Source organism: Fusarium redolens, assembly GCF_020744475.1.
Source record: "Fusarium redolens strain MPI-CAGE-AT-0023 chromosome Unknown BKA55scaffold_3, whole genome shotgun sequence".
Lineage (NCBI taxonomy): Eukaryota > Fungi > Ascomycota > Sordariomycetes > Hypocreales > Nectriaceae > Fusarium > Fusarium redolens.
The window spans coordinates 683473-711164 of record NW_025763666.1 but is presented as its reverse complement, the minus strand read 5'-3'; the positions used below and the strand labels follow the sequence as shown (position 1 = coordinate 711164).

General features: G+C 48.1%; 10 protein-coding genes and 2 non-coding genes across 12 annotated transcripts; 3 read left to right on the top strand and 9 right to left on the bottom strand.

The window, feature by feature from the left end:
- Positions 1 to 146: 146 nt before the first annotated feature.
- BKA55DRAFT_660514 (heterokaryon incompatibility protein-domain-containing protein) lies at positions 147 to 2270 on the bottom strand (the record flags this gene model as incomplete). Its single annotated transcript, XM_046197556.1, has 3 exons — positions 147 to 1180; positions 1230 to 2094; positions 2262 to 2270. The coding sequence occupies 3 exons, from the start codon at positions 2268 to 2270 to the stop codon at positions 147 to 149; spliced, it is 1908 nt and encodes a 635-aa protein (XP_046053653.1).
- A 106-nt stretch (positions 2271 to 2376) lies between these two features.
- Positions 2377 to 4180, bottom strand: BKA55DRAFT_557339 (amino acid/polyamine transporter I). Its single transcript, XM_046191789.1, has 2 exons — positions 2903 to 4180; positions 2377 to 2854 (listed from the first exon to the last, which is right to left on the bottom strand). Exons 1-2 carry the CDS (start codon positions 4116 to 4118, stop codon positions 2475 to 2477), a joined length of 1596 nt encoding a protein of 531 aa, XP_046053652.1. The 5' UTR covers positions 4119 to 4180; the 3' UTR covers positions 2377 to 2474.
- A 2287-nt stretch (positions 4181 to 6467) lies between these two features.
- Positions 6468 to 7687, bottom strand: BKA55DRAFT_557334 (uncharacterized protein). Its single transcript, XM_046191788.1, has one exon. It carries the CDS (start codon positions 7480 to 7482, stop codon positions 6679 to 6681), a length of 804 nt encoding a protein of 267 aa, XP_046053651.1. The 5' UTR covers positions 7483 to 7687; the 3' UTR covers positions 6468 to 6678.
- Positions 7688 to 8102: 415 nt separating this feature from the next.
- On the bottom strand, positions 8103 to 10051 carry BKA55DRAFT_685399 (kinase-like domain-containing protein; the record flags this gene model as incomplete). The annotated part of the gene is made up of 2 exons (XM_046198786.1): positions 8103 to 9095; positions 9143 to 10051. The coding sequence occupies 2 exons, from the start codon at positions 10049 to 10051 to the stop codon at positions 8103 to 8105; spliced, it is 1902 nt and encodes a 633-aa protein (XP_046053650.1).
- Positions 10007 to 12387, top strand: BKA55DRAFT_557328 (uncharacterized protein). The gene is made up of 2 exons (XM_046191787.1): positions 10007 to 12303; positions 12350 to 12387. The coding sequence occupies exon 1, from the start codon at positions 10409 to 10411 to the stop codon at positions 12185 to 12187; it is 1779 nt and encodes a 592-aa protein (XP_046053649.1). The 5' UTR covers positions 10007 to 10408; the 3' UTR covers positions 12188 to 12303; positions 12350 to 12387.
- A 615-nt stretch (positions 12388 to 13002) lies between these two features.
- Positions 13003 to 13233, bottom strand: BKA55DRAFT_685397 (uncharacterized protein; the record flags this gene model as incomplete). The annotated part of the gene is made up of 2 exons (XM_046198785.1): positions 13003 to 13163; positions 13212 to 13233. 2 exons carry the CDS (start codon positions 13231 to 13233, stop codon positions 13003 to 13005), a joined length of 183 nt encoding a protein of 60 aa, XP_046053648.1.
- A 374-nt stretch (positions 13234 to 13607) lies between these two features.
- Positions 13608 to 13681, top strand: BKA55DRAFT_t66. The gene has a single exon. It is a non-coding gene; the product is annotated as a tRNA-Val (tRNA).
- A 66-nt stretch (positions 13682 to 13747) lies between these two features.
- BKA55DRAFT_606557 (uncharacterized protein) lies at positions 13748 to 15231 on the bottom strand. Its single transcript, XM_046196598.1, has 2 exons — positions 15024 to 15231; positions 13748 to 14974 (listed from the first exon to the last, which is right to left on the bottom strand). The coding sequence occupies exons 1-2, from the start codon at positions 15093 to 15095 to the stop codon at positions 14015 to 14017; spliced, it is 1032 nt and encodes a 343-aa protein (XP_046053647.1). The 5' UTR covers positions 15096 to 15231; the 3' UTR covers positions 13748 to 14014.
- Positions 13779 to 13852, top strand: BKA55DRAFT_t67. Its single transcript has one exon. It is a non-coding gene; the product is annotated as a tRNA-Val (tRNA).
- Positions 15232 to 16241: 1010 nt separating the features above from the next.
- BKA55DRAFT_590346 (NADP-dependent oxidoreductase domain-containing protein) lies at positions 16242 to 19742 on the bottom strand (the record flags this gene model as incomplete). The annotated part of the gene is made up of 8 exons (XM_046195077.1): positions 16242 to 16772; positions 16823 to 16873; positions 16927 to 17129; positions 17182 to 17506; positions 17987 to 18421; positions 18476 to 18935; positions 18985 to 19612; positions 19691 to 19742. The coding sequence occupies 8 exons, from the start codon at positions 19740 to 19742 to the stop codon at positions 16242 to 16244; spliced, it is 2685 nt and encodes an 894-aa protein (XP_046053646.1).
- A 1160-nt stretch (positions 19743 to 20902) lies between these two features.
- On the bottom strand, positions 20903 to 24222 carry BKA55DRAFT_503257 (uncharacterized protein; the record flags this gene model as incomplete). The annotated part of the gene is made up of 5 exons (XM_046186991.1): positions 20903 to 21481; positions 21561 to 22807; positions 22872 to 23457; positions 23509 to 23732; positions 23790 to 24222. 5 exons carry the CDS (start codon positions 24220 to 24222, stop codon positions 20903 to 20905), a joined length of 3069 nt encoding a protein of 1022 aa, XP_046053645.1.
- Positions 24223 to 27040: 2818 nt separating this feature from the next.
- On the bottom strand, positions 27041 to 27634 carry BKA55DRAFT_226747 (uncharacterized protein). The gene has a single exon (XM_046185261.1). It carries the CDS (start codon positions 27528 to 27530, stop codon positions 27165 to 27167), a length of 366 nt encoding a protein of 121 aa, XP_046053644.1. The 5' UTR covers positions 27531 to 27634; the 3' UTR covers positions 27041 to 27164.
- Positions 27635 to 27692: the final 58 nt, after the last annotated feature.

Here is a 27692-nt window from a genome sequence, read left to right as displayed (position 1 = left end):
ATTAAGCTTAATTGATAACTTGGCGCTCGCGTCACCTCGTCCACGTCGTACTCGGGTGAAGCCGTCCACGTCAGTGACATCTGACAGCTCGGCCGTGGCGCCGCAACACGTATTCAGAGGTTGTATCGCCAAGCCATGCCCTTCGTCTAAACAAGTTGAACCCTATTGAACTCCAGTTCCCCAAGTTCCAATTCTCCATTCATAATCCCATAAACATAAGCATCCCCAACTAAGTTCAACGACGTATCTGCACCCGAATCTCGACGAAATACATGGGGAACTTCAGCGCCTTGTAATATGCCCACTTCGTCGCCGACCTGAATAGTCTGGGGTGCAAGCCCGAGATGTCCTTTCTTCGTCCGAAAAAGACTTCTTTTGTGGGATGCAGAACTCCAATCAAGCTGTATCAACGAGGTTCGAGTCTTCAGGCTCTGATTTTGAGACCTGCTGGGCTGAGATTCCAACTCGATTTGTCGCACTGTTTTGTATGTTTGTCGATAAGGATGTAGTAAACTTGGCAGCAAGTCTCCATGGTCCCGAATTCCTATCAAAAACAAAGCTCTGGAAAGACTGGCCTCGGTGTTTTCGAGTAGTTGATATACCATATCTGGGTTCGTCTCTGAAATGCTCAGCCCTAGCATGCCATATGTCATCTCTCCAAACTGACCAACAAAATCATATGAATCATAGTCATATATTCCTGCCTGGTCAGCCGTCAAGGTTCTGGCCATTACTGACAGGACATTGTCTTCTCCGAACGTCTTGACAGGAAATGGGCTCAAAGCGAGATTCAAAATTTCAATCATCTGAGAACATCCCTCGACATCTTCCCAATATGCAGTTGTGACGGCAGCAATCGTGTCGAAGTAACAATATGGGGTGTGTAAGATGTATGGCGAGGTGATATCGTACTCGATGCAGACTTGTTGGTGAGTTGCTGTCGTGAAAGTATCTTCACTTCGTCGCTGAAGAAGTCTCCAAGGGATAGCTTGTGTATAGTCCGGAACCCAAGATGGAAGATTAGGGATGCGGTACCTACTGCGGTCTCCGATATAGCTTAAGCCTCGCCAGCCTATTGTGTTGAGTAGACAATGTGCTGCAGCTATCGAGAATACCTCCTGGACCGGTTTTGAATAGTCAGCAACTACCGGTTTCATGTAAGTATCTGCCGTGGTCGTATCTGACATTCATTAGCCAGGTCATTTTGTTTTGATATGGGGAAAGGTTACCAGATATTGCCAGCAGGCCATAAACCTTGTCCCTAGGATCTGTAGCATGCCTCGCACGATGATAGTCCACTTCAAACCCAAGCGGCGAAGGGGACGTCCCATTAACTTCCTTCTTCAATTTAGCTATCAAGTCGTAGGTGAAGTTCATCAGCCACGTAATTGCTGGTGTCCTTTGGATATCTTCCGTAACACTCCTCGACGAGTAAGAATCATGTGCAATACTGCTTCCAGCAAGGATAACATCAACAGAAGCATAGACTGTCCCGCACACAAATGTCATTTCTCGAGCCAGCCACATCTCCTGAAGTGTCCATGTCCGTCCAAACCAAGCATGGTCAGTGAAGAAACGAGTCATGGCTAGCAGTTCTGAGTCTGTGAAGCTGCACGACGCGAATACTTTGTCTCTCAGGACGATATGCTCATCTGAAAGGAGTTCTTGTCGGGTGATGGGTAGCCTTTGAAAGCAAGCCACTGCTGTCTGGGTGTATTCTCTTTCATGACCGAGCCAGACGATGACTTCTTCGGCATTCTTATAGATATTTGCCATTTGTGCAACTTGGGTGTTTCGTTCTTCTATATCGTTTTGATTAATGCAAAGAGCATCTATCCATATGGGTCCAAGACTTCCGGATTGACGGAGTGCAATGAGCGCATTGTAAAGGTTTTGTCTGACATGCATCTCAATCCCATCGATAAGGATAGCCTGAGTCGGTCGTGACCAAGTCTCATCCGTTTCATCTCCGCCAGGTTCGCCCCAGGTATATGACAGACATTTGTATATTGGATTGTCATCAAGGTGGGTAACACTCATCTGGCTCGAAACTACGACATTCTGAGTTCCAGGAATGATTTTTAGAAGTCGAATCTGTCCGGGTAGCAGCAGGGAGTCATATGTGTATACCATCTCGAAGTTATACAGAGCTGCGGTTCCCAATGTTGGTCCTTCATTGAGCGATTATGTTGCCAAGGATGACGTCTGAGATTGCTTGACAGGGTTGACCGCATGGGGTCCATGTCCCTTTTAGGACTGACCAGGGTCATGGTTCCTTGTAACGATATCTTGCAATCTTTTTCTTCTTTGCTTCAATAAAGGCTGGTCGGCAGAAGGAGGAATTCTTCATCGAAAATCACTAGACATAGAGCAGAATTCAAGGAATAATACACGGTTTGTATTTAATCTAGCTATTCGATGATAGTCTGTTGTTAAATCCACGCTCTAGATATGTTCACAGCACATACGCTGATTTAAGCATGATGATTCTTCATATCATCTTCAGGATTTGAAGTGCATGTGGTCTCGGCCATAGATGCACCCTCAAGAGTGGCACCATCCATGTTAATTTCAATGAGAGGGCCCTTGTAGTGTTTTCGACCATCAACGATCCAGGTGACCACAGCAATCAGAAGGATGACTCCGAAGGCAGCGATACAGTAGTTCATGTTGGTGGCAGTGACGGGAAGCTCGGGTGGGAATACGAAAAGGACGGTGGTGAGGATAGCCCAAGCAATGCCAACAAGACTACAAACCCATCGGACGGGAGTGCTGAGCTTGAAGGGTCGGTCTTCGGGAAGTAGGTTTCCGCCGCGGAGGAGATGAATGGCGGGAGGGATCGCGTAGGTGACACCTTTGAAATGTTAGTTGAGAAGAGATAGAGATGGAAGAGACAACGTACCGAGAGCAACAACTGAAGCTGCAGTGATAGCATTGAAAGCGCTTGAGCTTCCGAGAAGAATCAGACCGAAGATGATAACCCAAACTGTAGTCCAGAGAAGAGCGTTGAGGGGGACCTCGAGGGCGTCGTTATACTTGGCCCAGATATGGCTGAAGGGAAGACCTCGGTCACGGCTGAAAGCATAGGTCATGCGAGCACTGGTAGTCATGATGGCAGTGGCAGTGAAAACCATGCAGACGATGGAGAAGACGATGAGGCAGATACTTCCAGCCTTGCTGTTGGTAGCGTCGAAGTACATCTGCAGAAGAGCTCCGGCGGGGGACTCGATAACGGCTTGAACGTCCTTGAGAACAAACAGGAGGCAGGACAGGAAGATGAAACCGGAAAGCATGCCGATGAGAATGCACCAGATCATAATTCGGGGACCTTCCTTTCGAGCGTTGGGGATCTCTTCAATCATATGCGCAGCAGCATCGAACCCAGTAAGGGCAAAGGCACCCTGAAGAAGTCCGAGCATCCAAGAGAGACCATCAGGCCAGCCGACTTCATTGATAAACTTTCCATAGACGAAGGCACCACTTTGATAATCAGGAGCAGCACAGGCCAGAACAGTTATGCTGATGATGATGAATCCAGAGATACTCCATAGGAAGGCGGCTTTATTGAAGAGAGGAAGAAGTCGAGTCGCAAAGGCGTTGATGACAAGGGCGATGAGGGTGAAGGCCAGATAAATCAGGAATTGGTGCCACGCCTTGGCTTCGTAAGTAGGATGCATGAAGGTAATCGAGTCCATAACAAATGTGCTTCCAAGCAGAGGTGCCGTCGCCGTCAACACGACATAACCGGCAGCGTTGATCCAACCGGTGACGTAGCTAATACCCCTTGACCATTTTGGCCAAGCAATAAGAGCAGCCCAATGATACTGACCACCAGCAGTAGGATAAGCCGATAACATCTCAGCCAGAGGAGCAGCTAGACACAAGTTGCAAATACCAGCGACGATGAGACCCCAAATGACGGAGCTGGGGCCGCCGGAGGGGAGGGCGAGACTGATAGAGGCTGACAAGGCGGTCCATGTGTTGAGAATAGCAAAAGCGAGACCGAGAAGAGAGATTTTGGAAAAGTTTCGCTTGAGTTCCTGTTTATGACCGAGCTGTTCTAAAGCAGCTGAATCATCAATATGGACATTTCTGTCCCGTGGTGTTTGGGACTCCATGAGTACTGAAATGGGGAAGAATATCAAGTGAGGTCAGGGTGTGACATATTTGGAGGTTAGCAAAGCAGGTATTTAAATGCCAGACGTCAAGCCCGTTAACGGAGGATCACTTCTCCTGTTAGGCTAGGCTGTAACTTGGACTATTTGGTATCTAGTTCGGCGATCGTAGCTATCTCTGGGGGCGTCATTGTGGTTGCGTAACAAAGTCGCTTTTCCCCATCCTCAGGGAGCAAGAACACTTCTGACCCAGAAAAGGTATCAAAAATAACTAGTCTAAGTTCTACTAAAACCTATACTAAATTTACCTTAATCTTTTTGTCATTTAGGATAGAGGTCCTAAGTTTTCTTGCCTCCCCTAGCCCATGTCGCCGTGACAGTCTAGGGATGACGATCCCCCCTTCGCGGTGAATAGGATGGATGACGTTGTGGGGATTATGTCCCGGGCCGGGGAAGGGCCTATCTCTTTTTGTTCTAGAATTGTTTTGGGGTGATTGTCTGGGTTGGGGATTGGGCAGGCGATCCTTGGATGAGGCTTTTGAGCGCTGAGTTCGATTCATGTTCTAGAAGTCATTCATGGTATAAAATGTTTTGTAAGTTGATGAATTGCATAAGCAGGCAGCTGCCCAAGACAGCTATACTCCTGCAAGTAATGCAGTATTTTAGAACACTCATCGAATGATTACAGGGGTCTGTCTTATCCTGTCCCTCTATCCAGTACCCATACATATGGAGATCTTCTAAGCTGAAGTCTATGCTTGCAACAATAGCGCCTTTCGGAGCCGACTCTCCCAAAACCAAGACCATGCTCCGGAATCAGCGGCCTTTTAGTCTCAAACAAAATTTCCTTCTCCTATGCGCCCTTTTTTAGGCATGTCATATCTCCAACCCTTTTTAATTGGTTTGAAACACGTGATTATGGCCAGACTAGAATGAATCTAGCTCCCCCATGAACGGATATGCGGCTCCCTAGCTGAATTACCCCAACTAAGGAACAATTGGAGATAAAAATCAGGAGACCTCTGGAAAAATAACTCTAACAGGGTGAGGAGAACCTGGAGCTGTCTATCTTTGAGGCCCATTTCAGTGGAGATGTTCCTCAGCTTGGTGACTTTTGGATATTGTTCATGAATAAGGCAGATAATCAATTTGCGGCTCTTTGAACATATTCTGGTCCGTGCTGTCTGCTAACTCATCCGTCTTAACCGAGTCGACCGGCCGAACCGGCAGATATTGCATAAACGCATAGCTATCACGGTCTTTATCAGGGAATTATAACTCTTAGGACCGGCATCGACCGGCTTCTCAACGGGGTTGCCGTGCCATGTGGGAATATTAAATTGGAGCTTAGTGGCGAGAGAAAAAAGCTTCATTGTTGAGTTTCAATCCCCTGTATTAACGACTCTGGAGAAATGATTTTTATTACGTTTTGAAATATGACAAAATGACCAGTTTTACAGATTTTACAAGGCACTCCGCGATATGACCCCGCGACCCTGAGGGGTTTTACTTTTCCCCAGGCTGTTCTCCGACTTTTTGGATTTGTGTTGAGTAATGAATATTCACAACGTTCCACTTTGTTTTCGGAGCTTGACCGTTGGGTCGGAGGTGTTCCTTTTTGAGATGAGAGCATGAAGTCGTTATTGTTTTGGAGACGAGGCTAAAAGAGACTCGAACGAAGTGGAATCATCGGCATTTCAATACGGACCACCGAAGATGAGCTGATCATTAGGTCCTGTAAGTCGCAAGCGACGAGACGTTGGTGATGACGACGTTGATAACTAAGCCCCAGAATTCTTATTGCTTCTGACGAAATCCGTTAAATTAAGTTTGTTTTCGGGTTTACAGATAACGGTAACTCAAAAGTGACTACCTACACTGTCTCAGTAGATAGCTAATATCAAGTCAATATCTAAATTGAACTTCTGATATTGAGGCTCTGTCGCAAATCGATTCGCCAAGAGCCGCCAAGGCGGGAGGTGTATGGGCTTGACAAAAAAAAGGCAACGGAATTAGTTAATCCGATTCCGCCAACCCAAAACAAACAACACCAACATAACAAAACGGTCATCATAGTATCTTATCATCATCGCAATATGGCGCATGCTTACGACATAATCAACGAGTCACATCTTATTCCTAACGTTCAAGACTCATTTGGTCGTCAAGTAAGAATAATCCACCCTGGATACTACTACTCAGGCGGCGATCCGGATTTGGATGTCCTTATTTCCTTTCAAGCTTTTGATGACGGCGGTTCTGGGGTTGACGACTATGACACAAGCCCTCTTTAATATCCTAAGGGAATAAGAGTCTCCTAGCTAAAAAAATGATTTACTTACATAATACTAGTAATACTAACTACAACACCACGACCTTCCATTGACCTAAAGGGCCAGTCCTCTCCAAGATCTCCTAACGAGAGCACAGTACCAGAGTCTTAATAATACGGGGGTTCATTAAGACATAGACAAAGAAAATATAGAGCAGGCAGTGACTATTAATGAGCTATTAAAGCAGATGACACTGAGACGGCATCGTGCTCATTTTCTTCGACAGAATATCACAACGGCTCCAGAAGCTTGCACAATTTATCATAGAAGCGTTTGATCTCCCACTCGCTGTACTCCTCAAGTGTGTTGCGATCCTTCTCGAGAAATCCGAAGCCGTACTGGAAGATCTCGGCGGTCATGGCACCCTTCCAACCCGGACTTGTCACCAGCCGCTTCCTCTCTAGTTTCCTGCTCCGCAACTCCGCGTCGTCCTGGAATGCTTTGTCAAGCGGCTGCCACTCAGCAATCTCAGACAGCACCATCATCAAAGACCAGACTTGATAGGGCCAGAGAGGTTTGTCTGCTTGGTATTCAGGATGTTGGTACATCTCGGGAGATGCTTGTCGCCCCCAATCGAGAACATAGGGCTTGGTAAAGTCTGGTTTATTAGGATCCCCAAAGAAGACAAAACTTTCGGTCCGCAAAGCTGGGTGATGAATCCGAAAGTGGACGTACAGGGGCCGGACCTGTGTCGCTATAATTCTGCTGAGAGCACGCCTGTCTTCCGAGGAGGGCTTTTGGATGCGTGTGATGGCATCGCGCAGATGCGTAGGCTGCTCAACGCACCTGTAGATTAAGGCGTTCCTGCGCCCATCGTTGAAAAGGTGATCAATCATCAGGGTACGAGTCTCTTCTGGTCGGCTCTCCTCTATGGGTATTCTCTCTTCGACAGTTGGCAGATATGTCTCCAAGGTGTCTGGCACCGCTGTTATCCATTCGATGAGTCCGGGGGCAGTATGCTCGCCCCGAGACCATGTGCCTATGTTTCGCGGGCCTTCTGGGTTCGAATCGACGTTGTCTACCAAGTCTGGCATTTTGCTTCGCCTCAGCTGTGGAAGGTCAGTTGAGAGTTTTCACGTTACGGTGGAGCGGCAGACCTAGCAGGCTTCGGGGGTATTAGTTGAACATTTAGTTGGCCTCGGTAGCTCGCTTGGATTTTTCCATTTCAAGATTAGAAATGCCCCAGAGAAATATATTCCTAGTGCCACATTTTACTACGCAAAACGCTGCTAGAAGGGAGGAGGGTGGCTGTATCCCTGAGACCTACCGTGCACTGTTACTTCCCGCAGCCGTTGCAGGCCTACATCATTCCGCCTTATTCAGAACACAAGCATCACCCCGACATCAGCGCAGAACCAATCCATACTATCTCGCAGATCGTGTAACTCATAAGGGTCACTGCCTCCAATGCAGGACTTTCCCGGCTAGCCGTCCAGCCCTTAACCGCCCGCATACACAGGTGAAAGCCCGCGGTCCAATCATTTGCAGCGGTACCTTATGTTTTAGGTGTACAAATCTCTTTCACTGAAAGAAGAAATGATTAGATATACAAAATTCTCGTCCAAACATCAGGCTTAGCTGCCAACGAAACCCCTATGACCTCGTCATCCACCAGCCCCTCGGAGAAATATTGGCATCAAACTATTCCTAATGCCTACTTCTCCTCTGCCTTACGCATCCGTTTCGGTCTCGGCCGCAGAGTTCTGCCTGATGTTCGTTCTGATTCCCCTGAGGAGTGAGATGGTGCATCGGCATTCGGCGATGACCTCTTACGCTTGTGACCTTTCTTCTCCCTTTCGTTTCGAGACCTCGCAGACTTGACAGACTCTCCGCGCCTGGCTCCTGGCTGTGCCGGTGGACTGGGAGGCACGTTTAGCGATGCAATTGCCACCAGGTTAGGTTGCGATAGCTGCATGCTCTCATTGCGTTGCTTGGGCTGGAAGAACGCTGTGGGTACCGTTTGTGTCCAGTCCATGAGACTAGGTGGTGCGGAGTGTATCGTTGTCGTTCCGTTTGGCTGGTGCGAAAGCGGCGGTGCTGCTAAACTCAAGGTGGTATTCATCGGCCAGTTTTGTACGCTGAGTAGGTCGCGAGCCGTTGGACGTCGATCGGTGTCGACGGTGACCATAGATGCGAAAGGAAAATGATGTTGGTTCAGACTCGTCTGGAGGTACTCGTACCACTGCTTCCACTCCGGAAACTGTCTTCTCCTCTCGTGTTCAGGTTCTAAATGCTCTAAGCACTCCACCACTGTCACGCCGAGCCCCCATATGTCAACTTTAGGCGTCTGCTTCCTGTTCTCCCTGACTTCAGGCGCCATATACCATCCCGTTCCAACGATAGTGTTTGATGTATCGACGGCTTTGGCGATCCCGAAGTCTGTCAAAAAGAAGTTGCCGCCGCGGTGGAGGATATTCGGAGGCTTAACGTCTCGATGTATGATTGGCGGATCGTGAGTATGAACGAAATTCAGTGCCTCTAACATCTGGTATAGCATCTTGCTGGTTATGGTTCGCACCTCCTCTTGCGCTTGGTCTCTGAGCCCTTGCAGCAGATCGTGGAGGTCACCTTCATAGATAGGCATGAAGATCTGGATGTCCTGTCCGATTTTGAATCCTTGGGTGTGTGTGTACGGCACGATATGATGCTGATATGATTAGCGTGAGGCAAGCAGACTTAGAATAGGAAGCTTACATGCTTCAGCTTCTGAACCATTTTTACCTCGTTTTCCACTTTTATCCTGAAGTCGCTCTCGGAATGGATCTTCCACTCCGGCACTTCCGTCCTTACACCGACGATTTTGCAAGCGTAGTGCGTGCCGGTATACATGTCAACAACCTCGTGCACTTCACCTTGGCCGCCTCTTCCAAGCGGTTTGAGCTTTGTGATTCGGATCACCTTGTCCTTTTCCGGCTCGGGTGGGGTTCGGAACCGAGTATTATGGGATTTAAAAGCTGGCAATCCCTTGGGTTGCAGGTCGAGCGTGCCGAGTTGCTGCAAAGTTCTTTCGATTGTCCTATCATTGTTGGTCTTTCCCGCGAACGCCAGCCTCTCCTTGGTGAGTGCTGCTTCACTCCGGCCATGTGTTCTTCCTGGTATCAAGCGAAACTTAGCGTCACGGATCTGGAAGAGCCACTGGCGTTCGACGCCCTCGCGGTACAGGTCAGGGCGGAGAATCACGACGCATTGCCGACGGGTCTTCGATATTTGGGGACGAAGCAGCTCCTCCTTTTTCCCTTCCTCTTCGTTGAGTTCCTCTTCCTCTTTGTTGGTGATCAATTCGACGATCTCGTTGAGTTGCGCATCGCTATCTTCCGATACGCCGTGGAGAAGAAGCTCTCCGGTTTCTTTATTGAAATCGAAATAGCACTGATCATTTCTCCGAAAGAACCTATTCAGGATAACATCGTTGTGGGCTCGTCTGCCGAAGCTGACGAGATACGGTGGGCTCTTGGACTCTCGGTCCAATCCAATTCGCAGGCACAGCGTCTCTGGGTCTCTAGGGTTCGGGCATGTTCGGTCGCTATTATCTGGATCTCGAACGATCTCCAACGCACAGTCGTTCTCCGGGGTGAGGTAGAAAACCGTCTGATCGGCGTCCATCTTTGGAATGCATGATTAACGAGAAAAAGAAGCTCGAACGAGCAGCTCAAGAAGCGCTTAAGTATATCTACGTGGATTGCAGGCCATGGAGAGGGATACGGGGTCTGCGCTTAGCAAACAGCTTAAGCAAACATCCTTTGTTCTATCCTTCACTATCCCCCCTAACTTATCACCCATCAACATCCTTTGTTCTATCCTTTGCCATCCTTTGTTCTATCCTTCACCAGCCCCCCTAACTTATCGCCTATTAATATCCTTTATTCCCTCCTTCACCATCCCCTCTAACTTATCGCCAGCAACAGACCCTTTACTACCCTACGATCCTTAACAGTCAATTCCACGTCCATTATCATTTCGATGGCTCCACAGACGCGCGCAAAGCGCAGACTCAACAACACGCCAACACTACCTCCATCCGTCGAGGCCGCCTCTGACGATGTGCGCCCTCTATCCAACGGCGACAACCTCAACGACAACGGTCACCCGGCTGACGACCCGCAAAGCAAGGAAAGAGAGACATACTCTGCATTAGTATTGGGCAAGGAGATGCTGGTACCACGAACTTACGATCCTGATACTTACGATCCTGATGCGCGAATGCCGTGGACGCCCGAGCCAGAGCCCTATGATCCCGAAACCTATTCGGCTTGGGGTAAGAAGCACTTCGGCGAAGAGTGGTACCAATTGCGGAAGGCTATGATCGAGGAAAGGATTCCCTATGATAAGTATGAACCAGTGTACTTGGAACGCCAGCGAGCTCTGAGGGTGATAGAGCATAAGGTTGAAGGGCGGCCCTTCAAACCATACACTCAGTTTGGGGGAGAGAATCTCAAGGACCAAGGCTGGAAGCGCTTGTGGGCTCGAATCTCCAACAACGAGTTAGGCGTTCCCAGCAGTCCTTCCCCGTCCCCGCCATCTCTGCCACCTCCGCCACCAAGCGACAGCGATAGCGACCTCAGCGCCGAGTCTCGCGAACCGACGCCTGTCCCGGCAGACCCATGGGAACAACTAGAGTACAAGCGAACGCATTGGGCCTTGACTGAGGAGCAGTACCTGTTCGAGAGGTTCTTCCTCAAGGAGGGCATCATAGACAGGGCCAGGTCGCGGCGTGAAAATGAGCCGGGAAACAGGCAAGCCCGTGAGAAGCGCGAGCTAATGGAAAGCTTTCGCTACGTGGATCCTCCTCGGTTCTATCTCGAACAGGACAACATTCAAGACCATATCGACCTCCCCAAGAAGGGCTGGACGCGGGAAGAGATCGTTGCTACGTATGAAGCGCACGTGGCCATACTTGAATGGAAACGGAAGAACTCTCCACCAAGAGGATCTGGTGATTTCGGTGAGAATATAACCCCGGAAGAGGAAGCTGCATCGGCCAGCTGGCACCAGGAGTTCCATGACGCCTGGAATCGCTTCTACGGATCGCACCCTCCCGAATTACCAGAGCATACTAAGAATTACGGTGTATGGGATCGCTGGCGCAAAGGTACCTACGCTCGCATCTCCCGCCAGCGACAGCGAGAGGCCCTGCTGTCTGATACTACGGGCGATGCTGCATCACGTGCAGAAGAGTTGCAAAGGATTGAGGACGAAGAACGAAGAGACCGTGAGGCTCTAGAAAGGGCCATTAAAAGGTCAACAGAATTGACAGAAAAGGCAGAAAGAACGCGCCGCCTACCGCCACCTCAAACTCAGGAGGAAATGAATCATAGGTTCCGTGTGTGGGATGAACTCGACGTCCCTCTCAAGCACCAGAACAATCGAGCTCGCGAATATGGTTTCGGCGAAAGAACCGCTGGGCGCGAAGTACCGCAGCCGCCAGCAACAGCTCCCCGAGCAGGCGCCATAGGCGATGCCCCGGGTACTCACATGCATGGCTTCAACGAAAGATCCACCGAGCGCGAAGCAGTGGCGCAGTCGTCAGCAACGACACCTCAACCAGCGAAAGACACTCTTTGCAAAACTTATGGTGGTCGGATCACTAAGAATACATTGACGCACGCGGAAGCCTCGCCACGAACAGCACCCCAACGCCACAATAGGCAGCGCAAGACGTACAAGAAGGAGCGGGCAAGTCGCAGGCTCGCGAAGATGGAGCCTGAGTATGGGATGCTAGAGGATGCTAGAGGATGCTAGAAGGAGGTGAAACACGATCCTCCTTGAGATAACCAAGATAGTGGGCGAAGACGCGTTGATTATGCATTTTATCGAGCTCGGTCTCGAGCTTAGTAGCCACGATTATTATAGAAGGTATACAGACTGTTAGCTTAGATGAAAATACCAATGTGCTTTTAGTACCTCTCTGTTCCTCCTTCAAAACGTGACATACTAAAAGCATTCTGAGAAAGATGATAGGATAGAACTTAACAGACTTAAGCAGGCAGCATGAAAGCATACTCCTCCTGCTTAAGCTCTGCGCATGTCTAGGGTAGCAAGCCTTATAACCGACTTATCGATAAGACATCAAAACTCAAGACTCTACATTAGTGGTCAGCCGTAGTCTTTCGCAATTAACTTCGAACTTAGAAGCGATGTGAAAACATGATAATGCTTAGCTCCAATAGACAATGTCATAATTGTCGATGCTATAGTACCATGTCTGCCCTCCAATCGTCAAGTATCACACCTCGGTCACCGGTTCCCATTTGAATTTGTGGCGGTGCAAGTCCGCGTCAAGGTATCGTAGGTAGTCGCCCTCAAAGCGCCAGTATAAGCCCTTGCGAAAATCGGCGTTAACGCAGCTCAACGGCTCTCAGGCCAAAGCGTCCAACTTCAACATCCCGACAACCCTACGCTAAAGTCATAATCTCGTGTCTTTCATGTCGCTGTCTTTCATTTATTCAACCAGTCCAATAATAAAATCCAGTCTTCTTTCGTTACTTCTAGTCCTCCCAGTAGTTGCAGGAACAGCGCGGCGAATGTAACCGTAACTGCCTTCTGGAGTGCTGTACCTAGAGACTTCTAGGGTACATGGATGTTGATTGCGCCGCGGTGGCCATAGCCACTTGAGAAGCAGCTTGAAGGTCCCTCCTAGCGGCGTTGAACTCCTCAGCTATCTGCCGCTTCTCATTGTTGGACATGGAGCGATCGCTTTTCGCAGCCTCACGAATTGCTGAGATCTCGTCAAATATCCTCTGGTGGTCTGCTACACTGAGCGTACTGGCAGTTCGAGCGATAGACATTGAGGTGAGAAGCATAAACTGAGATAGGAATGAATGTATAGGAAGGCAAGCGGCTGGTTATGACTCTGGAGTGGTGTGAATTAAGGGGCCTCCAGTTTAACGTGTAAAGTGAGCATACCTGCAAAATGTTTACAGATATCTAGCCACAGGGTAACTTCCAGCACAATTAACAGAATTTCAAGGCAATAAGTACTAGGAAGAGGCTCAGAGGACCCCAGGTCTGAAAATAACCTTTCTTTTTCTTTATACATAACATCAGGTGGCAGTCCTTCAAGACTCCGCATCCAATACTCGGTCCGCAAACGCGCATCTCTATAGACGCTCCTACGCCCTCCCCTGGCACAATTCGCCAGAGATCTCATCTCACTAACTCAGGTTCCGTGGTCTAGTTGGTTATGGCATCTCGTTAACACCGAGAAGGTCCCCGGTTCGATCCCGGGCGGAACCACATTTTTGCGGATCCAACAGGATTTGTTTCTCATTTTCTCACCGCTCCTCGCTCTGCGAACTTAGACTCAAATCTGACCTCATTAAGCATCTCTATTGGTCTCGTGGCCTAGTTGGTTATGGCATCTCGTTTACACCGAGAAGGTCCTCGGTTCGAGCCCGAGCGGGACCATTCTTTTGCTCGTAAGCATTTCTTCCTTTTTATCACTCATTCAAACATTGGGGAGTGCAGTTATGCGTGAGTGACAGTATTACTTGTTCGTCTAGAAAGTCCAGTCTATAAAAGCTTCTTATACATCCGATGCCAATTCCTTCTCGTTGTTGCACTCTACCTTTAATGGTTTCGGTTCACGAAGTAGTTGTAATTATCCTCAACCATCTTCAAAGCCCTCTTATTGGCCTCATCCACATCTTCTTTTGGCAGACCCAAAGCCTCATTCGCAAGGCCATGCTTAGCTTCAAAGTTTCCATCACCATTGGGATAGAACGTTCGAGCATACATGGCAAGTCCAAAGCCAGAACGATCGCCCTTCTTAAGAAGATCCATGCCTCGCTGCCAGCGCTCCTTGGTACCCTCATACTCAATCTCCCAATCCTTATCCGTAGTACCAGTAATCCGTTGAAAACTGTCGAGCATCTCTCGCTGAGAGATGAGAAAGCTGGAGATGTAGAGGGGCTTGTTGCGCCACTGGGAGATGGTAGGTGACATGTCGTTCTCATCATCAGGAATAACCTTCAGGCTCAGAAGAGCGGCGAAAGCTCGACCACACTGGTCCCAGGTTGAAGTGTTGATCCGGGTGTTACCGTCATCGTAGAAAGTAACTTTTTTCTTGTCGCCGGCCAAGTCGAAGCCATACCATTCAGGACCTTGAGCAAGGGAGAACTCGTACCAGAAGGAGCAGCACATGGCAATCCATGAAGATACGCCGTTTTCTTCAACGGCATTGATTCCTGGGAACACACTTCCACCAGTCAGGTTCTCCTCGGCGAGTGACTTATTAGTAATGTCGATTCCGTAACAGTTAGGCATGATCCAAGGAACACCTGCTGTGGCGGCTGCTTTGATGATCTTCTCTTGAGTACCAGGGGGTGCGGACACTGAGAGGGAGATGGCGAGGAATTGTTGGCCTCGAAGGGCCTCAACGATGGAGTTCTCATCATCGTAGTCGACAGTGGCAGTGCGGGCGCCTTTATGGACCTTGCTAGTGCTGCCTTTTCGAGTGACGGCAGTGACTGTATGCTTGCCTGTCTCGATGAGGTACTTGGCCAAGTACTTGCCAACACTTCCACCAGCCTGTAACATGTTAGTTATTGAATAGAAGAGAGATGAAAAGGTTACTTACGCCAATGATGGCAACTCGCTCGATCTTGTTGATAAAGCCCTCAGGCTGGTCTTTGGCGTATGGTTGAGACATTTTTGAGATTCAAAAGATTTAATGTATGTGAGAGTGGTAGTAGTTGTTGAGTGAAGTTGATGAGTGTGATGATGATGAGATATTTCTCCAAAGGTCAAGACATGCCGACATCTTTATACTTGAGTGCTCACTACCAGCTTTGAGTATGAAGAACTTAATTGCCCGGACATTTCATTAACTCCTTCCCTCCCCATCATCGCCGTTGTCAATGATGCTATCGCGGACTTTGCATTTGGTGTCGGTCGAGACTTTTACCCTATCCGGTAAGTGCTTTTACCGTAACAGGTAAGAGGGTCTCCGGCTCGGTGCGAATGGCCCCCACCAAAAAGTCGCGAACCAATAAGAAGTCGTCAAATACGAGAATGAGTTAACAGACCTTAAGAGCCCCTTTGCAAGACAATTTAGGGTTGTATCGCTGATAGTGAAACCAAAAACGCGAGTCCGAGTTTATCTCCTTGCTCGTAGTTCGGACTTCTCTTAGGCCGGAGTCGTATGATGATTCATAATGTCGCAGCTTGAGAAAGTGCGATCTGCCGTCTACGGCAGTTGCTTCCCGAGAGCTCTACCTTGTTGAGCTGATCACTAGTTCAGAGGACATCACATCATAGGTGCTGATTAGAAATCGTCTTGTAGAGTTTTTCTGCAAATACTTACCCGAGTCTATGGATACTCTATCTGTTTTTAATATCAGGTGCATATATTCAAGCTAATATTATGCATACAGTACGCGAGGAACTTCAAGGAATATTCAACCGATTGAACATATATACAAAGTACAATCAAACTTTGTTCTCCACTACAATGAGAGCAACAGAGCAATTCCTAATAATATATCAAATTGTGACTTCTTAGCCAGAATAACCATCAAGGAGTCGAGGGAGAACGACATATCTCCAGAGTCTGGCTCAAAGAATCATCTCTGTAATGTCGAATCTCCTCACAACTATCATAAGAGTCTGGGTTAAGGGCACAACTTGATATCTAGATTCAATTAATTATATTCATGCTGCAGTTTAGGAGAAAATGCTTTGATTTTACATCTACTCTTCGTATTTCATATTTTCATGATGTCCAAGCTTCGAATATGGCCTCAATATTCAATGCTTTTCATACAACAAATCTTCCTTGAATTTTCATTAGAAGTCTCTAGCTCTGTCTAGCAGGGTCCATCTCAACCTTGTTCTTCGTAATAGCGTCAATCTCCTCCATAATCTGTGGCGTCAACTTATCAAGAATCTTCAGCGAAGCAACAGTATCATCCAACTGCTCAGGCCTGCTGGCACCAGTAATAACACTGGTAACATTAGGATTCTTAAGACACCACGCAATACCAAGTTGAGCCTGGCTGATGCCCAACTTATCAGCAATGGGCTTCAACTGGCGAACCTTGTCGATCTCCTCCTTCCAGTCATCAGTGCCAATGCGACCACGCATGAAGTCGGCAAAGTTGTCCTTGCTGGCCTCAAAACGGGAGTCCTTGGGGGGCTTGCCGTCAACTATGTCGTTGTACTTTCCACTGAGGACGCCCATTTTTAGAGGGGAGAATGAAGTGATACCGAGACCAGTGCGCTCGTATAGGCGTTGGAATTGGCCTTCCACTCTGTCTCTGACGAGGATGTTATAAAAGGGTTGCTCGGCGATAGGTCCAATCATTCTTAGATCACGAGCGATTCCGACCTGTTGTTGTGAGAATTTAGGCAGATTAGGTATAAGTGACGGTGACTTACAGCTTCGGCAATCTCATCGGCGGACCACTCTGATGTACCCCAGTAGAAAGCCTGGTGACTTTGTCAGCGTTGACACGATCAAGCTTGGTGAATGCTATGCAAACCTTTCCATTGTCAATCAGGTAGTTGAAAGCTCGGACAGTCTCCTCCATAGGAGTCAATCTGTCTGGCCTGTGAGCGTAGACAATGTCCACGTAGTCGAGTTGAAGACGCTCCAATGAGGCGTCCAGGCCCTCAATAATGTGCTTTCTTGAGAGACCATGGTTGTTGACAAGAATCTCTCCATTGACAGCGCCCCAGTTGATCTCTGAGAAACGTCAGCATAGAGCCCTAAACACCTGGGGCATTTGGAGACTCACTTGTGCTAATGACCAAATCGCTTCGCTTCCACCCAAAGTGCTTAATAGCCTTTCCCATAACAATCTCAGCCTGGCCAGCAGTGTAGTTCTCAGCGGTGTCGAAAAAGTTGATTCCGAGGTCGTAAGCCTTCTTCATGCAAGCAAATGCCTCCTCATCTTGAGCGTAACCTCCATAGGTCATCCAGCTACCGAGACCAATCGCAGAGACATGTAAACCAGATCTACCGAGACGGCGGTAGATCATACCAGTGTTTCTAGGTTCAGCCCAAGCCATTGTAACGTTTATGAGGCCTTTGTGAAGGAATTCTTTGCAATGTGAATGTTTCTTTATAACTTGGTCAGTATAAAATGGTGAAAACGGCTCGTCGCCGAATTGGGGTTGTGTAGCCGGAGAATATTTCGGAGATTGATTCGGAGCCGGGATGACTTACAGGATCGTTTTGGGAATCAGTGCCGCCAACAATTTGGGGGGGGTTGTTTGTTGAGCTAAATTGAGGAGAGTAAGAAAATTTGAGGTGTTGGCAGGTTGACTCATACGGCGAATGTATTACAGCTTCAAGTCAAATATTTGGACTGCCTTATTGTCATCTCTGAGCTTCTGCATCTGCAGGTGTCTTGCAGCGGGGAATTGCAGTAGCTCAACAAGGGTGCAATGGCGCAATATGAGGACCTCGTTGCGCCATAAGCCAGCGATGGAAGAATCTTCCAACTTTAGGGTGGGCTTGAGGCTTAGTTTCGTCTAAAGACCGTAATGTCATCGATCCTTTACCTAAACTTAGGTCGGTGTCTCAATTATCTGCTGGACCTCATCTTGCTCAGCAACATCGCGGGGCATCGACTCCAGTAGCATGCGAGTAAGCGGCGACGGCGATCGAACCAAATAGCCGAGGTCTAGAGGTGGCCAGCAAATTTGAGAAGCCTGGCCTTCCATGAATTGGTATGTCGGCATCGTGAGGTTCGGTTGTGCCGTCAAAAGCTCGGCAGTATCTTGAAAGGTTGACGGGAGGTTTGTCTCAAAGGCCACTGCATCGCCTTCTGATGCTTCAAGCATGCGGCCTGAATTGAAGATTGCATCCATTCGTATTGTGAGAAGTGAGAGTAAAGTACGATTGCCTCCTCGACAGGACGAAAGTATGTCGCGTAGTTGATGGAGTATTGGGCCAGATTGGTCGTTCTGTATTGAGTGATCGCTCGCAATTGCATCGATCACTGCTGTAGCAATCTCGAATGTCTTGAATTCCTACCACGACTGTAAGCTTGCATCATATTACACTTTACACGCAATGAGGCTCACCAGCGTCGGCCCATGAGACTCAAGCGCAGCCTTTGGAAGCTCAGAAACCAGACTCAGGAAGTCCTTGGCGATGTTGATCGGGTTCATGGAGGGTATGACAATCCCAAATCGAAGAGCCGCTCGCCATAAAACAGCACGCATCCACTGTCTTGTAACAAACATGTCTGCTCGCTGGACTTCATTTATCGGGCCCCAATCGTCATTGTCAGCTGAGTCGAGAAGCTTTTGCTGAAGAAGCTCCAGGCAACTTTGAGCCACGGAGGCCATGTTGGGTATGTCTGAGTCCGCGTCGATGTTGTGAAGTATCTCGAAGATGTTGGACTGATCAAAGACCCAGAACAGATGAACCAACTTCAGAAATGCTGGTAGAACCTCAGCACGGTCATCAGCTCCTCCGAACCAAGGGAAGAGGATGTTTGGTTTGAGTACTATGGGAAGCTTGTGCAGCAGGGCAACACCTCTAAGCCATAAGCATCAGTAAAAGATCCATCTTGAATGAAGATGCCTACCTCTCAGTGACAAACAGTAACCAGAGAATCCGTCGCGAAACATGTTGATCGGCTTCTGATAGCGAAGGATATGTAGACTCACGATCAAGCCTCAATATTTGTGCCTGCGTAATAGCTTCACGCAAGTACACAAGCGACTTTGTGCCTCCGGGCAAAGCATTCTCATGATAAATATGTAAGAAGAAGGAGATCCTTAGAGCATCTAATAGACCCAGCTTCTCACTCAGCCCACTTGTTTCCGCTTCCTCCACACTGGGGCGCCATGCAGTGCCCAGTTTCAATTGAGCAATAGCAGCAAGAGCCACAGCATTAGCAAGACATCTTGCTGCACCGCCTTCACTGGGATTCTGTCGAATTTTGTTCCTTAGGTCGGTTGCATCGACGATGGGCCAGATAGGGTACAGTCTTTCAGAATAAACCTCTAGAATGTCAAGTAAACAAGTTACTTCGTCAACAGGTGACGGTGATTTCTTGGCAATAGCTTGATCTGGGCTTGAGGTATCGCTCTTTACTCCATCACCTTGGCGTCTTCGCTCAATCTTATCCAGCGTTCTTGGCCTCAATCCTCTAGGCCCTCTCGTCCCTTGTGAACGATTGAAGGTACATTCTATACCTGAGGCTTCACATGCTGTGCAGGGGGGTGTTTCTGAGCAGCGGATCTTTCGAATCTTGCATGAATCGCAGGCTCGTCTTGCGAGCTTCTGACGAGAACTCGGAGGGTTTTTCGGAGGTCGGGAGGTAGATGGAGGTGGGGTCATGGCTTCAAAATTCAAGGTGTGAGTGAGTTCCAGTTCAAAGGATCACCGTTGGCCGACCAGTGGGAGAAAATAAAGTGCGGCAAATGAGAAGAGTCTGAAAAACGAATTGTTCCTGTGCTACGTTTGGTGCAAATGACGTGCTGAAAGGTTGTAATCTCGCCTTGAAGTACCCCTGTCTACCCCGGATTTTGGTGCCCTTTAAGCCTCGGTAGCTCCCCCGCCATTCTCTAACGAGATCGCCCTGGCATCTTTGCTTCCCTCTCCTCCTCTAGAAGATATTCTCTTGCTGTTACCCCGGGCGTCAGTCCGAGCTTGTTGCTCCTACCCTGTATTATGAATCAGCTTAAGAATACAAATACTTATGAAACTGTAACTAACACGAAAGGTTGGCAGAAGGCTCCTGTTTGACAATTAGAGCTGGACTTCGGGAGTTGGTAGGGGCACGGGAGCGGTGACTGTAGGCCAGGCTGTCTCAACGGTATCGTCCCATTGCTTCCAGGAAGCATCCTCTTCGGAAAGGGACATCAATGTAGCTGCCATTGTTCTTCAGCTAAATTTGGTGTAAGATTCGGCTAGGGCGATCTGTTAATGATATGGGAACTCGTATGGAGGCTGGATAAATGCCGTGCCTACCGGTCGAGATAATTTCGGGTTTGTGTGCGCTCCTTTAGCCTAGGACACTGAATCACGCTGGGATAGTTTCTCCTGTCACGATGAACGAAGGAGCTGGGCAGGTTACCAGTGGAGAACTTGGGAGGAACGTCCATTTTCGGCAGACGCGGATGGCTTCTCTCGGAGCATTATCTCATTGAGTGTTAATGAACTCAGTTAAAATTTGAGAAATATTGTAAAATCTATAATAGATTTAGAGTCTATCATCATAGAATGATCATAATCTTGATCTGTGGTTATGATCATCTTCCGATTCTATTCAGTGTCCAAGGTGAGTTCCTCCTCGCATAGCATGTGTGTTGAGTAATGGCAGACAGAAAATGGAAGGGATATATTGCTAAAAAGGTATAAAGAACTGAAAACTCCTCATTTGAACCATACTTCCAAGAAACACCAGGCAATCGCGAAACTCAAGAAATAGCTCGGTGTAACACAAGTGAATGCGACCCAAGAGACCTTCACGCCATACCACAACACAGCAACAGTCTCTAGATATCATCCTCCTCATCAGCAACCTTCTCTGCTAGCATAAATCTACTCTTTCCAGTCTTCTCATCAACCTCATGCTCAATAGCAAGCTTCTGCAAGTGACCGAGGATGTTCTCCAGCTTGGTATCCTTCTTTCTACGGTCCTTCCTACCGAGATTATCCAGCCAAGACAGCTTATTGAGAACAAAGTAAACGATAGCAATGACGACAGTTACACCGAAAGAGTAAAGCCAGACGATCACAACAGTTACGATGTCGACCCAGCCATTGCTGCTCTGCTTGAAGTTCGACTCGGGGTGGGAAATCTCGCCTCTACCGGACATCCAGCCAAAGAGGCAAAACAGAGTAGCGAGGATATCTACGCCGAGAATTGCGAACACTAGTTGCCATGATGGCCAGGTCTTGCCGCCTCGTGTGACGAAGATGAGCCAGTTCTCAGTGAGGGCGACTTCGAGGAAGAGGATCTCTTGGATAGAACCAAAGTTCTGAATGAAACCTCCATTCGGCAGGAACATAGCGCCTCTCAATACCCAAGTTGCAAGAGCTAGAAGGATCCCAAGAATCACACTCATAACCCACTATTTCAACGTTAGCCTTTGCCATCGACAGGTCAAACATCACGACCATCACAGGTCAGAATCATATAAAATAACTCACTATCTTGGGTAGCTGCCACTCTACAGGTCGTGGTTCCCAATGAGCATTATCATAAGCAACTGCAACAGTTGCCAAGTCTGCAAAAAGTGCAAGGAAAACGATGAGGTCGACTCGGATGGTTTCGTTGATGACGACCATAGAAAGCGTGAGATAGATCTCCAAGTGAAGACAGAGCGCAATACGGTATTGGATATACGCCTTCATTCTTTGAAATATCTGACGAGCGGTCTTGATTGCCAGGACAATTGTGCTTAGGCCTGGAGCGAGGAAAACGATATCTGCTGCAGCTTGGGCAGCTTCTGAAGCACCCTCAACAGCAATACCACAATCCGCTTTCTTCAGGGAAGGAGCGTCGTTAACACCATCACCAGTCATTGCCGTGAGATGGCCTCTTTGCTGAAGCATTTCGACGACCGTGTACTTGTGCTCTGGGAACACTTCTGCAAAGCCATCTGCACGCTCGACGAAGTCATGCTGTACACTTCCAGACAAGCCGCCATGGATCAGTCTCTCAGAGTTGTAAACCTTGGTTCCAAGAGACAGCATCTTGCAAGTTTCTTTTGCAATTGCAATTGCATCTCCAGTCAACATCTTGACGGGGACTCCGAGATGACCTGCCTCGATGATTGTCTGAGCTGTGTCCTCGCGAGGAGGATCAAACATGGATAGCAAACCCAAAATGACCCAGGGACCATCGTTCTTCTTGTAAGCAACACCAAGCGAACGGAAACCTCTTCGAGCAAAGTCTTGGGCTTTCTCTTTGTAGATTCGGCTTTCCTCCTCAGAGCCTGAAGCTAATTTCAGGACCGCTTTGGGCGCACCTTTGACGCAAAAATAAGTGTCGTTCCCGAGGCGGCAAACCGCAGTGATGCGCTTAGAGACAGGGTCGAAAGGTGTGAACGACTCAGTCACCCATCCCTGCTTGAGAATCTCTCGCGCTTCGGGGTAACGCTTGAGAGTAAGGATGGTGACTTTGTCGATTGGGTCTAACGTTCTGAGATTGTGACTAGAAGCCAGAGCTGCGACTGCCATCATCCAATTAACATCCTGGCCTTCTGCCAGCCAAGGATCGCGAATCGATAGCTTGTTTGCAGTCAACGTGCCGGTCTTGTCAGAACAGAGAATGTCGACGCCAGCAAGAGATTCAATAGCTGTAAGCTTTTGAACAATGGCCTTTTGTTTCGCGAGATAGGCTGCTCCAACAGCGAGGGTCGTGGTTGTCACCACTGGAAGACCAACAGGGACACCTTTGGATCGATTGTTAGCCAAATTTACTCTGTGATAATGGAGTTAGGGTTCTTTGGGACCTACCAATGATAAGAAGAACAAGAGCATAATGAAGAAGATTCTGCGATCCAGGCTCCGTCATTCCAATGTGGTGGAAGAATCCTCCAATCCAAGCTATGAGGATCCAGAACATAACGAGAACGAGAAGCGAGGTTCCAATGTTGTTCATGATAGCCTTGAAGTGGCCTTGATCCTTGGCTCCCTGTACAAGGTCTGCAGTACGGCCCACGAAAGACTCTTTAGCAGTGGTTTGAACAAGGGCAAACGCCTTTCCTCTTTTGCAACCAGTGGTATAGTAGACCATATCGCCAAGATACTTCTCGACAGCAAGTGACTCGCCAGTGATAGCAGACTGATCAATGGCTGCGAGAGGACGACTGCGATAGTCGAGTGGCTCTTGCTCATGAGTGTGATGATGAGCATCATGTTCTGTCGATGTATCATGATCTTGTTCTTTGTCTGGGCCATCAGCAAATTCATCTTCCTCATCGCTACGGTCGAGTTTATCTTCGGCTCGGAGGCGTTTGTACAGTTCAAAGTCTTCGGGGCGTGTATAGTCGCAGATAAGACGGGCATCTGCAGCGACTGTACCGCCTTCTTGAACAATGAGCTAGGGCATCAATCAGCAAGCCTGACGGTTCCAAGTGGAGGGTACACTTACAATGTCTCCTGGGACGAGTTCTCGTGCCAGAATTTCTTGTTCGTTGCTGTCGCGTATGACTGTGCATCGCATTGCGATATCACCCTTGAGACTAGCCACAACATCTGCGGCTTGCTTCTCTTGGTAGAACCCGACGAAGGCGTTAAGCATAAGAATACCGACGATGACTCCAAAGTCAACCCAATCCCCCAATCCGACCGCGAGAAGTGCTGCGACCTCCATAACTGTAATGCGATGATCAGTAAGTGAGTCCCTCAGATGGAGGATGCAAGATGACTTACCATAAAGAATTGGACCGGTAAAGAAACCAAGAAACTTGGCAAACATATTCTCCTTCTCAGAAACCAACTCGTTCCATCCTGTTATCTGCCTTCGTCTTTCAACTTCATCCGACGCAAGACCAGTCGTGAGATCCGTCTCAAGCCAAGCATCAGGAGTACCCTTCTTGGCGGGGGGCTCCTCCTGAGCATCGACACCACTACCAAACTGCCACCAATGCTTCTTCTTGACCTTCCCATCACGATCATCAGCTGCGCTTCGACGGCGGTCTTCGCGATAGTTGCTGATGTAGTGATCCAGGGCAGGATACTCGCCGAGACTGTCGTCTACAATGCTGGCGGCTCTCCCGCCCCTGGAAGCGCGAGAGGCCCGCCGGCCAGCGTTGGATTCCAGGTCATCGTTGTTGTTCTTGCGACGACGGAATAGTTTAGACATCGATGATATCGTTCAAGCAGATTATGATAGTATAGAGAATAGTTAAGGTCACGAGATCTACGTTTACACACTTGTCTTGAGAACAGGCTGCAAACACACACTCCGACACATCTTTCCACGCGCAACGAGCTGTTATTTATTGCTTTTCGCATTCTCTATGAGCGCATAGCTTACTGCCTTTTACGGATAGCTCTCTTCTTTCCAGCGTTGCAACCCGTTCACTGCAACCTCGCGTTCGCGAATATGAATATTGACCGACTTCCTGTGACTCTTGAGCGTTATTTTCCAGAAGCTCCCGTGTGATCCGGAAGGCTGATCTGCATGGCTAGAAGCGAATTCTCAAAGGGTTGCATGCCAGGATGATTCTGTCACCAGCAACACAATTTCCGTCAAGATGTACAATAAACAATGAGGGATTAAGAATTGAGTTTCTGGATATTTCATTAAAGCCGGGCGATGCGTGCATAATTATGACGACCTTCAGGTGCCGTATAGCCGTTGTCAATTCGTGATCTCGGTTCTGACGGATGTGATATTCGACAACTTGGATACATTATATAGTGTAGCCTCAACCCCGCGAAACTGTGAAAGATACAATTGGCCGTTGTATATTTGGAGTCATGCGGAGAGATTTATCGGCCAAAATGCCTGCCGAGTCGGCAACCCCCAGTGACCAATTCCTTGTTTTCGGAAATCAAGACTAGAGCTGAAGAGTAAGCTCTTGGGGTCTTCTAACAACTGGGCTCAGCTAAAACTTCCCGTTAGACCCTGACTTCAGAGGTGGAAGCATTTCCATGGAGATGAACTTCACCGACCAATGTCACATCACGTTGCGCGGTTGGTTCGGTTGGTTCAAATGCTGTGTCGTGTTTGCCCAAAATCACCGATCCAGTAACTTTTTACCTATAGTCATAAGTCGTTTGCTAGTACAACAAACCCCAATTTCCAAGTCTTTCTTGCTTTCCTATGCCGTTCCATTTTGAACTCCATTGTTGTTACCCGTCAACTCGAAGTGAAAGGGTCTGATCAGAGCATCTCTCTCATCGAGAGTCATCATCTTGAGCTCGGCAATATGTTTGATCTTAGTAGTGCTACAAAGATATCTGTCAGTTCACAGAGTCTCGAATGTATGATAGCGTCACTTACATTTCCTTGATCTAATCGTCAGCCGTTTCAATCGAGCTGGTCAACACGACTCTTCAGAGCATCCCAGCCAGTGAGTCGAGAAGTCGGGTAAATACTGCGGATTTCGTTAGTCACTTCGAATATCATATCATCGTCATATCATGACTTACTATCTGTACGATTGTTAGTTTCTGCAAACATCAATTCAAGAGTGATACGACATGCCTTGATAGTCCAAGTCCTCAGGCTCAAGAAGCTCATGTGTGTCAGGGGCCTTGAGCCTTGGTATGGCCACCAGCTTTGTGGGTGAAAGCACAGAACCCAGTGATATGTTTGTTGAAGGGAACGTTGATATAGTGTGCCGGATATCAGTTGAATAGTTAGAGGAGTCAGGACCAACTTCCCCCAACAGCCTGGACGACAGTCCTAAATGGCCTTGAGCTGGTGGAGCTTGTATTTGGATAGGATGTAGTTTCTGCTGGTGGTCATGATGCAGGAGATCTAGAGTTTGGGTCAGACACCATGCAGTGTGTGAGGAGAGTATTCATCATACAAGAGCTCCGAGAGGGCACATACCGTTCCTCTCTCTCCAATACCGAGGACAGATGTCAACTTAGGGGCAATATGTGAGTATTGAAGCCATTGATACTGCCCAATCATCTAAAGTCCATCTTAAATATACTGAGTATTATTCACAGTCACTCATCGCTCCACGGAGTGGACTTACGGGTAGCACCGCCTCGAGGGCAGTGAACGTGTTGTAGAAATGATTAGCAAACTATCCAAGACATGGTTTTTGTGTAACATATTACAACAACACATCCGGTGTCATCGTGGGACTGGACCTCATTAGCCAAACGTCACGTCATGCATATTCGTGGTAGCGCATACATGAGCTTCAATATCAGTCGACACAGACTCGAAGAGTTCTGACAATGCCATGGGAAGACCAGCGGGTGAAACATTGAGGAACTCGCAAAATCACTCGCATAAACCTGCCTGATAGTAAGTGTCAGCAACACCAACTCATCCAACTCGGATGTTGCTACCAGCACGAAAGATGGAGAACAAGTCGACAAGATAAGGGCTTCACCTATGTTAGCACAACGTCTGGCCAATACCAGCCGACTCCTTCAAATCTGCGCTAAGCATCCTGTCAACAAGCTTCTTGCAACGGTATCTCATAGCCATCCCTGACGGGCAGCCACATTTCACACCTTTACTCTCGCTTCGGAACCTCGCTATTGCTGCCGGCGGCATAGGTCTAGGCTGGCAGGAGCATGTCGATCAGCGATCGGTTTGAGGGAGTCGGCTGAACGAACGACGAATCGCACTCATCAGAAAGAGTCTTGTGGTTCGGCTTGCTCAGCGGGTATTGCAACTAAACTCAGTTGACTTGAGCATATCAACTTGTTTCAGTTCCCAAGGGACACCGTACAAAGATAGAATGGCCTGCGCTTGTTCAATGATGAGCTTGGGGATGTTAAGTTTGGCAGCCGCATGATAAAAATAGTCGTTGGGTTTCCATAAAAGGGTATTCCATAGCCGCAACACCATGTAAGTTCGCATCACATCAGATATGAAGGTTTTAGTGAAACAACAAGCTGGTATTGAACAGCGTCAACACATTTGCTGGCCTAAGACAAAATGACGCCATATTTCTGCAATACCGGGCTCTCACATATTCACTAGAAAGAAACTGGATAAATAAACACATCAAGCTCGATAAACTGTATATAAATCTTACTATCCAGCATGTTAGCGGCCAAATGTTACCAAAGCCTAGGGAACCCAATCCATACTTTCACAATAACACTCTACATATCCAACAGAACGAGTCCAAGAGAAAGAGCCGCGGGAGCGGCCTGGATGTAGAGAATCTTCTTGTTGGCCGTGAGACCACCATATGCACCCGCAACTAGGACACAGCCGTTGAAGAAGATCTGAAGCTGCTTCGAGAACTCAGGGTTCGGGTGAAGAAGGGACCAGATCAATCCAGCAGATAAAAAGCCGTTGTAGAGACCCTGGTTGGCAGCCATTGTCTTGGTCTGCTCAGCGAATTCGGGTGTGAGTCTGAAAGCCTTTCTTCCACGAGGCTTCGTCCAGAGAAACATCTCCAGAACAAGGATGTAGCTGTGTAAAGCGCCGACCAGGCCAGAGGCTGTGAGTCCGATGACGCCCATTTTGGCTATGTTTATTCAAGAATAATGTTGTTAAGAATGATAAATGTGTGAGACAAGGCGATTGAGATGGCACAAGAAGAATTGGACGGGAATTAAGTTCCAAGACAAAGTTGGCGATGTGCCTCGAACATGCTTAATTTGATGACTAATAAATACCACAAT

Bases quoted from the DNA above. Each gene is read 5' to 3' on its own strand.
- BKA55DRAFT_557328 (XM_046191787.1), top strand. From the start codon at position 10,409: ATGGCTCCACAGACGCGCGCAAAGCGCAGACTCAACAACACGCCAACA.
- BKA55DRAFT_226747 (XM_046185261.1), bottom strand. From the start codon at position 27,530: ATGGGCGTCATCGGACTCACAGCCTCTGGCCTGGTCGGCGCTTTACAC.
- BKA55DRAFT_606557 (XM_046196598.1), bottom strand. From the start codon at position 15,095: ATGTCTCAACCATACGCCAAAGACCAGCCTGAGGGCTTTATCAACAAG. The intron at 14,975-15,023 runs GTAAGTAACCTT...AACATGTTACAG, and splicing joins AGCGAGTTGCCATCATTGGC to GCTGGTGGAAGTGTTGGCAA.
- BKA55DRAFT_557339 (XM_046191789.1), bottom strand. From the start codon at position 4,118: ATGGAGTCCCAAACACCACGGGACAGAAATGTCCATATTGATGATTCA. The intron at 2,855-2,902 runs GTACGTTGTCTC...AACATTTCAAAG, and splicing joins AGCTTCAGTTGTTGCTCTCG to GTGTCACCTACGCGATCCCT.
- BKA55DRAFT_557334 (XM_046191788.1), bottom strand. From the start codon at position 7,482: ATGCCAGACTTGGTAGACAACGTCGATTCGAACCCAGAAGGCCCGCGA.